We start from the raw sequence: 14,496 nt of genomic DNA, 5'->3' as shown, positions 1-14,496 counted from the left end.
GTAGAAAAATAGTCTAATTAGTTTAACAGCGAGAAGATAAAATGAAAGCGGGGACGGAGATAAAGAAGGGAGAGATAAGACAAGTGCAGCTAGGAGCTAAAAGAATGCTGCAGGGACCCTACAGAGAAACGAGTGAGGTGTACTGATGATACTCCCCTTACGGAACCAAAATAGTTATTCTAACGACGTTGGAGGGATTACTTCTATTGCTGATTCTCTTTGGCAGCTCTACTTAAATCGTTCAAACCTTGTATAGCTTTTCAATATGAGAGTCTAAGCAATTGAAAATGTAAGTTAGAAGATCTCCAAATAAACATATTACTTGTGCAATAAGGTATTAACCATTAACTGAATCAATAATTGATATAGTTTTTTATACACCTTAAATCTTGGCTCAACGAGAGAGAGAGAGAGAGAGAGAGAGAGAGAGAGAGAGAGAGAGAGAGAGAGAGAGAGAGAGGGGGGGGGGACAATCTTTTCTAAGAATAAATATTCTTTTCATGGCCTCAAATCTGTAGTCTAAGTCAATATTTTTCATGTTGAAAACACCGCTTTCAATTGTCTTTATTCCTTTCACTATTCATAATAGTAATTATCATCTCGTCATCTAATATTGTATAAACATTCCGTTTTCATTTCAAGATAATTAAATTTATTTTTCAAGGGATGTGTAAAGTACATTCATAAAAAAGCATGAAAATTATGCAGCCATTAAAAAAAAAAACGTGAAACTGCCAATACTAACTGTTTGCAGATCTATGGCATCAGTACCGATTCATAAACTGTGGAATAGAAACTATAATATATCTGTTAATGGCGATAAAGTTTCATGATTTAAGATGAAAACGTCCTTTCAATTTGATGTAAATAGATGGCAATGATGCGTATAGACGAGTATGGCAACCTAAATCTATTCTGGTCGCTGCAAAAGAGCACCTTGAAATCTCTTCTCAGACAATAGGAAATCCACTTGATGATTCATTAAACGAAAATGAAGTATATTTAAAAATTTTGAAAATGAATGCTTATTTGTCGGGTCCCATGAAACATGTTTCATTAGTTGATACGCAAGTATACCGGTCGGTTCTGAGGCCGGGGGAGTGTCCCAAAGGAAGGGGAAGGGTCCCAGGGGCAGGGGGAGTGTCCCAGGGGCAGGGGAAGGGTCCCAGGGGAAGGGGGAGTGTCCCAGGGGCAGGGAAAGGGTCCCAGGGGCAGGGGGAGTGTCCCAGGGGAAGGGGAAGGGTCCCAGGGGAAGGGGGGAGTGTCCCAGGGGCAGGGGAAGGGGAAGAGTCCCAGGGGAAGGGGAAGGGTCCCAGGGGCAGGGGGGGGGGGGTGTCCCAGGGGCAGGGGAAGGGTCCCAGGGGCAGGGGGAGTGTCCCAGGGGCAGGGAAAGGGTCCCACGGGCCGGGGGAGTGTCCCAGGGGAAGGGGAAGGGTCCCAGGGGCCGGGGGAGTGTCCTGCCTTTTGAAACTTCGTGTAGCATCTATCTTCCTATTTTTCTTGTCTTAATTACAATTGCCCTTCCGTAAGTTGTTCCTGACTGTTTGACATGTGGTTTTTCTTGTAAATTAGGTTACATATAAGGATAGCGGCAAAATCCTTGCAAATTTCTAAAAAAAAAAAAAAAAAAAAAAAAAAAAAAAAAAAAAAAAAAAAAAAAAAAAAAAAAAAAAAAAAAAAATTATAAAAATGATATACATTTATTGCTATTGTTTGCATTGTCAACAAGACATTGTAAATCTTGATTTTTTTCAGTTCACTGAATTTTATTAAATTTGGGGCATGTAACCCATCACCTGGGCCAAGAAGTCCATTCAACACCGAGGTACTATTGGGAAAATCCCCGTTATTGCACAAGGAAGTAAAAGTTCAAAGAAGTTGGACAGCAGGGTAGAAGGAAGTGGAAACGGAGATAAATTCGAAGGTTGAAACATAGGTGGACTGGGACCCGAATGTACGCAACAGGCGCCTTCTTCTTTCGACCTTATTATTGACTCTGTATAATAGGGTCGGCCGTTCTCTTCATCTATTTATAGACCTTGCATCGTCATCCCTCAGTTCCACATCAACCCCATCCCTTCTCACAGTAATGCCAACAGTTGGCAACGTTACATGCACTGACAGCTCTAACCTCTCACAAAAATGACTAAATTTTTGGTATACATTTTAAGTATATAGACTTTATCCTATAAAAACCCCTACCAGGTAGGGGGTAAATTTGAAAGACTACAGAAAGAATGTTTTTTCCCTTTATCCATACTAAACATGAACAAAAGAAATGAAAGTTCTCTTTTCCAAAATTAATCTTTATCAATAGAAATGACCTTAATATATTGACCATCATTTCACTAAAACTTACTCCTTGGTAATCCTTTTCACTTTGTGTATCTAAAACTTAATACTCATAAGCTTCAACCTTATGATTAGGTGAATTGATATGAAATTTACCTTGGTTGTAATTAAATGCAAACATTAATATTTAGAGACGAACCCAACCTATCAAAAGGAAATTTCGTTTCAACAATGAAATACTACAATTAATATATGCAATATGTCAATTTTGACAGCAGTATAAAGCATAATGAGATTGTATCACTAAATATTGTAAATTTTCCAGATGAACCAAAAGTGTAAAGTATGTGGTGAACCAGCAGCAGGCTTTCATTTTGGAGCTTTTACATGTGAAGGTTGTAAGGTAAGGGCTGAGATATCAATTATGATGCCTTGGCATTTACCTCATTTGAAAAGCACTGATTAGTAACCCTATAGATTTCATTGAAATGGATTATATACAGTAGAAGAGATATTTTACGGTTTATTATTTATAAGTTTAAAATGAAAACTATACTTGAAATTCTTATGTCTTGTATATTTTTGGTCAACTTTAACCATATCAATACAAGAAGTATGAGAAAGGCTGAATATTTTATTTCAAAATCTAGGGTGTTTAATAACTATTAATAAAATCAGGAATACAAATCATTAAATTTTCTTTTACGTTTCAGTCATTCTTTGGGAGAACCTACAAAAACCTCACCTCCATTAATGAATGTAAAAATAATGGCCAATGCACTATCAACAAGAAAACCCGAACTTCGTGCAAAAGCTGTAGACTCAGAAGATGTCTAATGGTGGGTATGTCTAAGAGCGGCTCTAGATATGGCAGACGGTCCAACTGGTTCAAAATGCATTACCTTATGCAAAACAACAATAACAACAGTGATGATGATAAAAATTATAACACTCCCTCCTCTAGCAGCGATGAAAACCCAATAGGACCTACATTTGTCTCAAATGAGAAAAAGCACATAACTCCAAATAGTGAATCCCTAAAGCCTAGCCTGACTATTAAAAGCAATCAAACATCTAGTGAGTCCTCCAAGTCTCAACATATGCAGAATAAAAGAAACCTCTGGTTGTATGTAATGCCAAGTGAATATCAAGATATAAACATTATAAAAGCATTTTTAGATAACAACAGTAATACCACCCTACAAGAGAATACCAAACTTCCTTCCAACAACTCCAGAGAGCCATTCCTTCAAAACAATATCGCAAGCACTACGATCAACTCTCAACGAATTCTACCTCAAAGTTTGTATAATCCTACGCCTACATCACTACCAGTACAAGAATTGCAGTCTCCTGATATTTCCTGCCAACTGGACAAAACTCCATTGCTTTCAGTTATGGAACAACGCCAAATCAAGGATTACATAAAACCTCCTCATGATGTGTTTAGCGCTTCTTTTCCGTCTCTTCTACGTCCACCCCAGACTGTGCATCCATATCTATACCAGCATTATTCTTCATTATTGTCATTATACTCACAACATCAATACTTCCGGGAACTCTTGTGGAAGGTGAAAAGCGAAAAAAAATTCCAGAAAAACCCCAATGATGACAAAAAAGATCAAGAATCATCAGCACCAATGGACTATCAACCTCCAAGCAAAGTCTTCAAGACAAACACTGAATCAAGAATTACCTCACCACACCCAACAGCTTCAAACACGTCGGTTCTCAATCCAGAAGCAAACTCAGCTTCAACAACGCATATTTCCTGTGAGCCAGGAGTGAATGACACCACTCAGCATTCTGTGTGCCTACAAACTAAAATCCATGACTCTAATATTTCACAACCTGGTTGTCATACTCAAGATCATCCCATTGATCTTAGTTTCAGGGTTAATGCAGCAACAAGTCAACAAGAGATTACATAAGTGAAATATAATTGAAAGTATATATTGGAAAAAAAATGTAAGAATTTTACCAAATGTATGTAGCCTTATCTACATTTGGGATGAGATTGAAACTTTGAAAGAACTATAGAACAAACAGTGTCATTCTCTCTATAAATCTTTCTTAATATCTGAATTAAATTAAGTCCAAATTTCTTCAGTGCTAATGGAATTTTTTTGTTAATTAACTATTGATAATATCACAATAAATATCAATGTCTTGGGCTCTTAATTTTCTTAACGAGATAACTATTTGATTGATTTATGACTATGTGTTTAGTAGTTCTCTACATAGCTAGTCAATTACATTTATTCTATATAAATGTAACCTTTTGATAATGACTGCCACTTCAACCTAAAGTAAATTATCCATTAATAAACTTCATTCATGCTCATGATATGGGATTTGCTTTGCAGGGGCAATACTATACAGCATAAATACTGAATATTACTTGGTGTTACCTCGTCATCGAATTTTCTTGTAGTATTTAAAACATATGCAATGCCACTAGAGAAAACAATTATTGTTTATAAGTCTTCCTGTGACTACAGATATAATGGTATTATGACCACTTCTTTCAGATGTTTGTTCTACAATCACAGCTCTCCTGTCTGGATACCAAGAACATCCAGGAATTTTATCTTTTAAGCAAAGGTGCTCTAAACAATGGTTTCATTTGTCCTCAGCATTGAAGATATGACATAAACTAATATATTCTATTAGTAATTTATTCCTAATCTATGAAATGGAGGAAACAATTCCTTCCAATATAAATAACCCTCATGGTCATAAGTATAAAATGATAAGACACTACCCTAAAGCTAACTCTTCCATTGCTTGAGTTTTTCTGATCTAACTGCTATGATGTACTTGTACAGTTATGAAATAGTTATTCCTCCTTACTTAATTATGATTTATCAATTCATTTCCTAATCTTATATTCTTACATATGGTTACTTTATTCCTTAGAAGCTTGCTTTCAGCAGTTTATAACTTTTCAGCTTGTATTATTTTAAATCTTACCATTTTGAATTTCAAATAAATTTCAGTTTGAGAACAATGTAATATTGCTTATGCTTGTCTTACTAACATGGAGGAGAGAATGTGTCTGTGGAAACAGAACCAGTTATCAAAATATGCATGGGGGTGAAAAATTTAGGGCATAAGATACTGTACTTCTGTCTACAGAATGCTAAACGAAGTTACTATGGAAAAAAAATGTTAAAACCTAAGTCATCAAAAAATAGTCCATGTATTTGAAGCATAAACTAATGCTCAGACTATTTCTTCTTTTTTACGTTAAACACTTCATTAAGTGAAGCGATGGAGGTCTCAAACCTGGGTCGTATGTCAACAGGTTCAGGGCTTATTCACAAATTTGGACACAAAATTAAGAGACCTTCCAACCTCCTAGGATTCAATGCAACACGACAACTCTATACACCAAAGCTCGAGTTAGAACTCTATCTGATGACCTTCTCAAAGGCTCATAGAGGACATGTGTAGAGATTTGAGAATACAGGTCATGTCCCAATTTGGGTGCCTGAGGTCCCGGGCTCAACAAAACTACTCAAACCTCTTCACAAGCATAGACAGCTCCCGTAAACAGGAGAGGTTTATGCTCTTCCGTCAGAATACATGGATCAAAGCTTGAGCAAATATCGCTCCACAGTCATAAATGAGCCCTCCCTGGTGAAGACTAATGAGTAAATCCTAGATCTGCCCTGTAGATGCACACAAATCGGGATACTACTTGTCCTGCGGCCATCTGAGAGTAACTAGATTTATCTGACATCTGGCGTGATCATCATTTAGTTGATCAATCTGCGAATCAGACTGAACAAGGCGAAAAGGCATAGGTTTCCCTGGACGTAATCTGGCCTAACAGCTCTACAGCGTAATTCTATGCCCAGATGTCCACCTAATTTCTCAACTTGCAAAGTATGAGAGTTCTCAGATCCAAAGATCTAACTGTTAACTCGATTCAGGGACAGCTAGCAAGATCCGACCATAGCAGCTCTGGGGAAGGTCTCGACCCTTGAGGAGCACCCACCCACTGATCAATGACGAAGGAACTAAATAAAGCAGAGACCATGGTTGGCATACCCAGTACACTGCACTCAAAAAGAAGCCTCCAAAACTAGGTTCTATGCTTCCATTGGTACTGGGCCAGGTCCAGTACCTTCGGGGCATGAGATCCCTGAGCATCATCATCCCTCATATGGGATGAAAGGTAGGCATTCTGCTCAGATTATTCAAACCCACGCCCCACAAATACATGTGTTTTGCCCCAAATGTAAAACCAGCAACGTAATCAGGGGTGGATCAAGGACCACACTGGCTGTCATCAGATAGGAAAATATCTGGCCCCGATCAAATTACAGTAGAAAAAGAAAGAGGTACCGAATACCCTTTCCTCTATTGACCATTGTAGGTAGTATATAATGATAATAAGAATGAAAGCAGGTATATTCCAATTCATCAAATTAAGGTTTCAATCTTTCACCTAATCTTAACTATTATTCTCCATTTTTCAATTTCATATTTTCCGTCAATTTACTACCAATACACAATATATGTAAATGGTCATATGAAACAAATATTTTAGCCTTTTTGCAAAGCTAACACTCATAGGATTAAAAGCATTTAAGTCATCTATGAACTTAAATACCAAATCTATAAATCAAAATTCATTGCAAACATTTACCCATAAAATAAAAGATTTTAAAGTAAATTTCAAAGATCCACACATAAAATAAAATTGTCATATTGAATTTCAATGACTCATATATAAAATAAAAGATTTTAAAGTTAATTGCAAATATTCACACATAAAATAAAAGATTTTAAAGTGAATTATAGGTAACATTTGAAAAGTCTATATCAAAATATTATAAAAATACTAAATACGATATTTTTCATAAAACATATTATAAACACAATTGCGCAAATTCCACATCCCATTTTGTGATAAAAAAAATCAGTGGAAAAGAAATATATTTCTTCAGAAAACATGTTTAAGAGCAGGTATTTACTTAACCACCCCAAAACTTTGAAGTCACCATAGCAAAGAAAACCAATTGATAAAAAAGACGAAAATTCACAGTTCATTACAAAACCATTATTCAGTCAGCCATTGCCCATATTCCACCAGAGGGCTACTTCTTAACTTCAGGACATAAAATCCTACCTATACATAAAATCTGATTTGGTTAAAACGTTCTATGTTTAATACTCACCAGACTACCAAGAGTCCTGATAGCTTTTAAATGACTTATCAGCCGCACCATAATGAGTTGAAACCCATTAAATACCCAAATTTAGTCTTTTATAGTTCTGAAAAAACAAAAATTCTAGCATTTTAAAAAAATGTGCAAAACTATAAAAGATATTACATTTAGCAACAGCAGACTTACATAAGATTTTTCTTAAAATCTCCTCTATGACAAATTCTTTCCCTGATTAAGAGATTGTGCATTGAGTTTAGAAAATGTAAAAACCCCACTACTGGATGTCAGATCTTGACAGGGAGCTGATATAGGAACCGACCACCAAGTTGTTGTCTCAACACTTAGACACAAGATGAAGACCACGAACACTAATATAAACTTACCTCACAGATATGACACTGAAAACCTAAAGCCCCTATTACACTTATCCGGTTTCCTACGGCGCCATCAGTCGCGATGCTTGCATATTGTCAAACCGGAGCGTGTGATTGCAAATCGGTTGTTTGAAAGCTCACCCATGTCGGTCATGGGTGAGCTTTCATACAACCGATTTGCAATCACACGCTCCGGTTTGACCATATGCAAGCATCGCGACTGATGGCGCCGTAGGAAACCGGATAAGTGTAATAGGGGCTTTAGACAACAAAGTAGTGAAAAGGATGATTACGCTTAGAGTGCAGGAACAAATGTTAAAGTCTTAAGAGATTTTACCTGATGAAGAAGTATAGATGTGAATATTCATTGTAAATTAGTTGAAGAAATCTTTCAGGAATCTGCCAACATCACAATAGGACAGGGAATGGAGTGATACAAAAGAAATGGATGAGTTGTGAAACATGGAAACTGATAAAAAAAAAGAAAAAAAAAAAGACTAGCAAAACTTAACTTTAAACAATTGAAGGAAAAGTCCATATCTGATCTTATTACGAACTGAATATATGAGCTTTAATAGTGAAGTAAAGAGATGTTGTAAAGGTAAAGGTGTCTGGTTTCAGTTCATTTCATCAGAATAGATGCTCACCAGAACATTAGCTGGACGACCCCTATCCGCCACTGTGATGTCAAACTACAGCAAAGGCCTCCCCAGTAAACAGCTTAAGCTCGCGGTCTTAGGCTGGGATCAATCAGCTGCCATGTGAATGCTATGTGAACACATACCACTGTACTAGCCAGGAGGCTAGAAGAGAAAAAAAAGACGGTTCATTGATTCTACAATGAAGAACATAATCTAAATAGAAGAGATGAAAGAAGTATAAGATATGTATATGAGGTATATGAGAAATCACTGGAAAGAAGAGAAAGAGAGATGACTTACCTTTCAGAAATAAAAATGGAAATCTTCCAGCTATGGAATCTAAAATTAGAGCTAGGAGAAAACATTTAGAATAGACACGAAATAGGCCACCCCCACCAAATGAGGAAGATATCCTTACGGCTGAACGTGCTCTTCCTTAGATGTAAGTGAACTTAGATTAGCAAAGGTCGTTTCGGCAATCAAACAACTGAGAAACTATAAGTCTTCAAAAATGGATGGTATTGCACATGAAATGTTGAAAGATCATAAGATTCAAACCCCCATTGTGTTCAATGAATTATTCAATTAAATGTGGTAAGATGGAGTCACGTCTGTTGAATGGAAAAAGAAAGGTATTATTGTTAGAGTACCCAAGAAGGGCGAGAGAGAGAATGTGAGAATTGGCAAGGGATCACTTTGTCATTAGTAGGTATTAAAGGTTTTTCAAAGGTAATATTGAATGAAATAGAACCTGGAATAAATAGCATACTTCAAAAAGAGCAAGCAGGTTTCAGAAATGGTAGAGGATATGATGATAAAATTTTTAATCTATTTCATATAGCTCAACAGTGTAACAAACTAAAATCACCTCTTGTTTATGCTTTCTGGGTTTTGAAAAAACATTTGATAGTATTTAACACAGTATGTTAAAAAAGATTCTGAGGCACTATGAGATACCAGAACAGACTGTAAACATCAATGGATATGCATAGTGGAACTTGTGGGTTAATGGCTGATGGCAGTCTTACAGATGTATTTGAAGTAAAGACTGGAGTACTACAAGGTGGAATACTGTTCCCTCTACTGGTGATTAATTACTTTATGAACAAGGAATGACTAATGGCATTTGATAGAAAGGGGACTCCAGCTTATGTGGTCTTGAATATGCAGATGAAATAGTTCTAATTGCCTTTATAATAACTGACTGATTGATTGATTGATTGATTGATTGATTGATTGATTGAAAGTTTTCTGGCATCCTGACATCTAATTCATTGATGCCGATAGCATTTATTATATATAAAAAATAAAAGAGAATTCAATTAAAACCCTAAAAGTGAAGAAATCATTATAATTAATTAGTTTTCAGAAGACCTGCTTCTGAGATAAAAAAAATCTAAAAATTCCGCTCGCATAGTAGGACACATCATGTCCAAGAATCTTGGCAAGGATGAACCTGCCATTCTCACCACGATATCTATTTCTTAAGTTCGTAAAATTAGGGCATTCGGTCAACAAATGCCTCACTGTTAAAGGTACTAAACAGTCCTCGCAATACGGTTGGTGTTGGCCCTTCAGCAGAAACTCATGTGTCAACCGTGTGTGACCAATACGGAGACGACAAAGAGTCGTCTCCCATTTTCGGGGAATCATGTTATACCTCCAAGGTGATATGATATTTGTTACTTCCCTCATTTTATTGCCATCTAGACTATCCTAGTGCTGTTGCCATTTATTACAAACCAATTTCTTGATGTAAGGTAGGATATCATTACAGGGAATGGGATACCTCCTTGGTAGCATCTCGGATGCCGCATTCTTCGCCAGTAGATCTGCCTTCTCATTCCCAGACACACCTACATGTGCTGAAACCCAACAAAATCGAACTGTTATACCTCTCCATCCAATAATAAAAGGCCATTCTAAAATCTTTAAAACTAGAGGGTTACTAAAATTAAAAACTTCTAAAGCTTGAAGAACACTCCTTGCATCACTGAAAATTGTAAAATTACCCTCCTTTTCCTAAGCTATTTTCTCAATAGCGGTTAGTATGCCATAGAGTTCGGCAGTAAATATGGAAGCTGTTACAGGAAGTGCACCTCTACAATTAAAATCATTACTATGTATTCCAAATCCAACGCCAGCATCAGATTTGGAGCCATCAGTATATATAAAAGTCGATCCCCCATGTTCTGCAACATGTTCCATAAAAAGAGTCCTGGATTCTAAGTCAGTCATATTCTTCTTAACTCCAATAAAGTAATTAAAAAAAATACGTCAGGTAATTTCCATGGAGGCATTGATGATACCTTGAATGGAAGCCCCTTAATTCTAATTATATCCAGATTGTTTGATAATTGTTTCACCCGAAACCCAAAAGGTTGAGGATATTTTGGGTGCAACTCAAAGTATGTTGAGTGCCTTACAAGGCTTGCAGTCTGAAAGGCTGAAGAATTAGGGAGTCTGCAATCTAATACTAGCATGATGTATAGAATCTAATATTTTTAACCGGCTTGGGGTGGCTGAGGAGTATATTTCGCATCCATAACTAATTTTGGAAAAAATCAAGGCCTTGTATAATTTTAAAACAGTATTGCTGTCTGCCCCCCATGATGTATGGGACAATACTTTTAATAGATTCATAGCTTCAAGACATTTTTGCTTATAATGCTTTTAAGTGAGAAACCCATGTAAGCCTACAATCAAATATCAACCCTAAAAATTTAGCTTCACTTGCACATGGGATCCGTTGACCTTTGATGTACATATCCGGGTCTGGATGTACTCCCTAGATACGACTGAAATGGACAATTGTAGTTTTACTTGTCGAGAACTTAAATCCATTCATATCGGCCCAATGGATAATTTTATCAATAGAGAGTTGTATTTTTCTCTCAACCATTGCTATTCTAGCTCCAACAAATGATATGGAGAGATCATCCACAAATAATGTTGCGAAAACATCCCGGGGAATGAGTGAGGATATCCCATTAATTGCTAGTGCAAAAAGGGTTACACTGAGAACACTCCCTTGAGGAACTCCTTCTTCCTGGCATTTACTTTCTGATAGAGCTTCCCCAACTCTCACTTGGAAAACTCTATGTGAAAAAATGACTGAATAAATAGTGGTAGCTCTCCTCTTAATCCAAACTCATGGATTCTTTTAAGTATACCATATCTCCATGTGGTATCATATGCCTTTTCAAGATCAAGAGAGACTGCCACGTGGTGCTGTTTGGAAGCAAACGCTTCACAAATGGAGGACTCAACTCGTATCAGCACATCAGTCGTCTAGTGCATTTTTCTGAATCCACATTGAATGGGTGATGAAATACCCTTCATTTCAAGGTACCACATCAGTCTTACATTGACTATCTTCTCCAAGATTTTGCACAAACAAGATGTTAATGCAATTGGCCTATAATTTGCTGCTAAAAACTTGTCGTTACCGGGTTTTAAAAAAGCTAAAATAATGGCTAGTTCCAAAACACTTGGATAACTATGATCATGCCATATTCTATTAGAAAGGCTTAAAATAAATAACTTTGTATTAAAAGATACGTGTTTAATCATTGCATATGGAATTCCATCGGGTCCAGGGGCTGCATCAAATTCTCTTTCAGTAAAAGGAGAATTGTATGACTCTTGCTTTCTTGTTGCAAAGTTTAAAACTTTCTTTTCTTCAATGCTCCTATACTGGTGACCAGGAGCTGCTTCACACTTGCACGATACATTTGAAAAATGGTCAGCCAGGGCATTGCTAACTTCGGTTGCTCCAGTCATATACTGGCCATTTACCTTTAACACTGGTGGTGGGTTTGGGGTGCATTTGCCTGCTATCTTTTTGACTTTCCTACACACAGATGATGTTGGTGTTCTACTGTTAATGGAGGAAACAAATGACATCCAAGACTGGCGCCTAGCTTCTTTCATGGCACGACGGAACTGCGCTCTAAATTTCTTGTGTATGACTAAATTCTCCTCAGTACGGCGCATGCGCAATCGAGTTAAAGACTTTCTTGTGGCTCTGTGCAGGGCAGTTAGTTCTGATGACCACCAGGGGACTGGTCGTCGTCTATGTGAAGAGTTCCATTAAGTAAGTCTATGGCATCATCAACACTTTCAAACTGTTCTGCATTTCCTTCAATTTCGCTTAGCTCCCGAAATCTATTCCAGTTCGCCTTATCAAGATTCCATCGAGGCGATCTCTGTAAAGGTGAACCATTGTTGGTGTTTATAATGATTGGTGCATGATCACTAGTATGCCAATCATCTAATGTTCTCCAATTAAAATCGAGAAGACAGTTAGAGCTTGCAACTGATAGGTCAATGCAGGAAAAGGTACCTGTCTGAACATGAAAATGTGTGGGCTCTCCTGTATTAAGGAGCCCGACATCTTCATTCTCCAATATTGATGATATAATATTACCCCTTGCATTTGCCAAAACATCACCCCATAAAGGATGTCTACTATTAAGATCTCCTAGTAAGAGAAAAGGTTCTGAGAGTTGTTTAATCACCTCTACTATATTATCATATGAGATGTTATCATTTGGAGGAAAGTAAAGAGAACAGATTGTGTATTTTCTCCCTATATCAATCTGTATAACCACTGCCTGCAGAGGGGTACAGATAGACAAAGATATTTGGGGAACTTCTCAACGAACGTATATAAGACTTCCCCCATGGCTCCCTGCTCGTTGATCATATGGTGTCCTATAGCTAATATACTCTCGAGGACAAGGAGTATTAGCATCAAGCTTGCTTTCTTGTAGACATACAGTTATAGGGGAGTGCTCACGTATGAGGAGCTTGAGTTCTTCATATTTCGCCCTTAAACCCTGGCAATTCCATTGCAGAATGGAGGAAAAAACTATGATTTATTTTTCGGAAGACACCTTAGATGAAGTCTTCCCATTGGCAATATTTGATCTAACAATATTTCCTGGTAGTATCTCTAGAGAGGATCTTGATATAGTGGGTTTTGTGTTCCTCTTTTTCTTTGTGTCCTTTTAACCTAATTGTTGAGGAGGATGGTGGACCTCAACTTGAATTTCTAATTGGTTCAATTTACCTAGCAGTTGATCAGAAACATCAGCAGACAAGATATCATATTTATTTGAAGTCGTGACTTTAATGTTTCTTATGGTAGGAGGCGAGAGAGATGGAGGTCTCTCTCTTTTTCGATTATAAGGTTGTGATCTGTCAGGTTTTTGCACCTTCCCCACTTTAGGTTCACCAGGTAAATTAGTTTCAACTGGAACCTCCATCAGATCAGGCAAGGACACGGCCTATGAGAGGTTTGTACTATTGTTTAGAATCGGAGTAGTTGGCTTTTGAATAACTTTCAGATCTTTAAGTATCTGTTTTGATTTTTCTACAATTTCTGGACATAGATTTTCGATGGGACTTTCAACCTCTCTAACTACTTTCATTTGTTTCTTCATATTAGAAGTAGAGATATAATTTTCGTCTGTATGATTTGGCAAGTTTTTCTTCAGAACCATTGAAAAAGGTTGCCCTGGTCTTATCTGCTTTTCAAGAGCTCTTTTACGAGCCTCTTTAAAAGTAACACTTTCCATGGTCCTAATGACCTGAATTTCTTTTTCAAAAATAAACTTAATGCAGTCTTTAGATGTAGCTGGGTGTGCTTCCCCACAATGTATGCAATTAGGGTTTTCTCTACATAGTCATGACTACTTTTCCACAGTTGGCACAAACAGCTGGATTATTATTTACCTTTTCCCTGCATTTCTGGCTTAAATGGCCATACATTTGGCAATGATAACATCGCAATGGTGAAGGGATATAAGGTTTCACCTTCAAAGATAACCAACCAGCCTTAATAACATTTGGTAATCTACATTGATCAATGTTATAATCAAAGTAGCAAGAGGAATATGTTGTTCTCCAACTCTCTTTCTCATTCTGACTACTTTAACTACTCCTTGACTTTTCAGTTCATCCTCAATTTCTTTTTCCTCTATATCCAGCAATTCTGGAGCATAT

General features: G+C 37.0%; 2 protein-coding genes across 7 annotated transcripts in view; one reads left to right on the top strand and one right to left on the bottom strand.

The window, feature by feature from the left end:
* LOC137632488 (F-box/WD repeat-containing protein 2-like) overlaps positions 1–14,496 on the bottom strand; it is a 477,230-nt gene that overhangs the window by 179,014 nt on the left and 283,720 nt on the right. The gene's annotated exons all lie outside the window — the stretch shown is intronic.
* LOC137632382 (uncharacterized) lies at positions 2,618–4,223 on the top strand. The gene is made up of 2 exons (XM_068364317.1): positions 2,618–2,695; positions 3,006–4,223. The coding sequence occupies exons 1-2, from the start codon at positions 2,618–2,620 to the stop codon at positions 4,221–4,223; spliced, it is 1,296 nt and encodes a 431-aa protein (XP_068220418.1).

This window comes from Palaemon carinicauda, chromosome 41, assembly GCF_036898095.1.
Source record: "Palaemon carinicauda isolate YSFRI2023 chromosome 41, ASM3689809v2, whole genome shotgun sequence".
NCBI classification, from domain to species: Eukaryota; Metazoa; Arthropoda; class Malacostraca; order Decapoda; family Palaemonidae; genus Palaemon; species Palaemon carinicauda.
The sequence above is the reverse complement of the archived record's forward strand: the minus strand, read 5'-3'. Positions and strand labels throughout refer to the sequence as shown.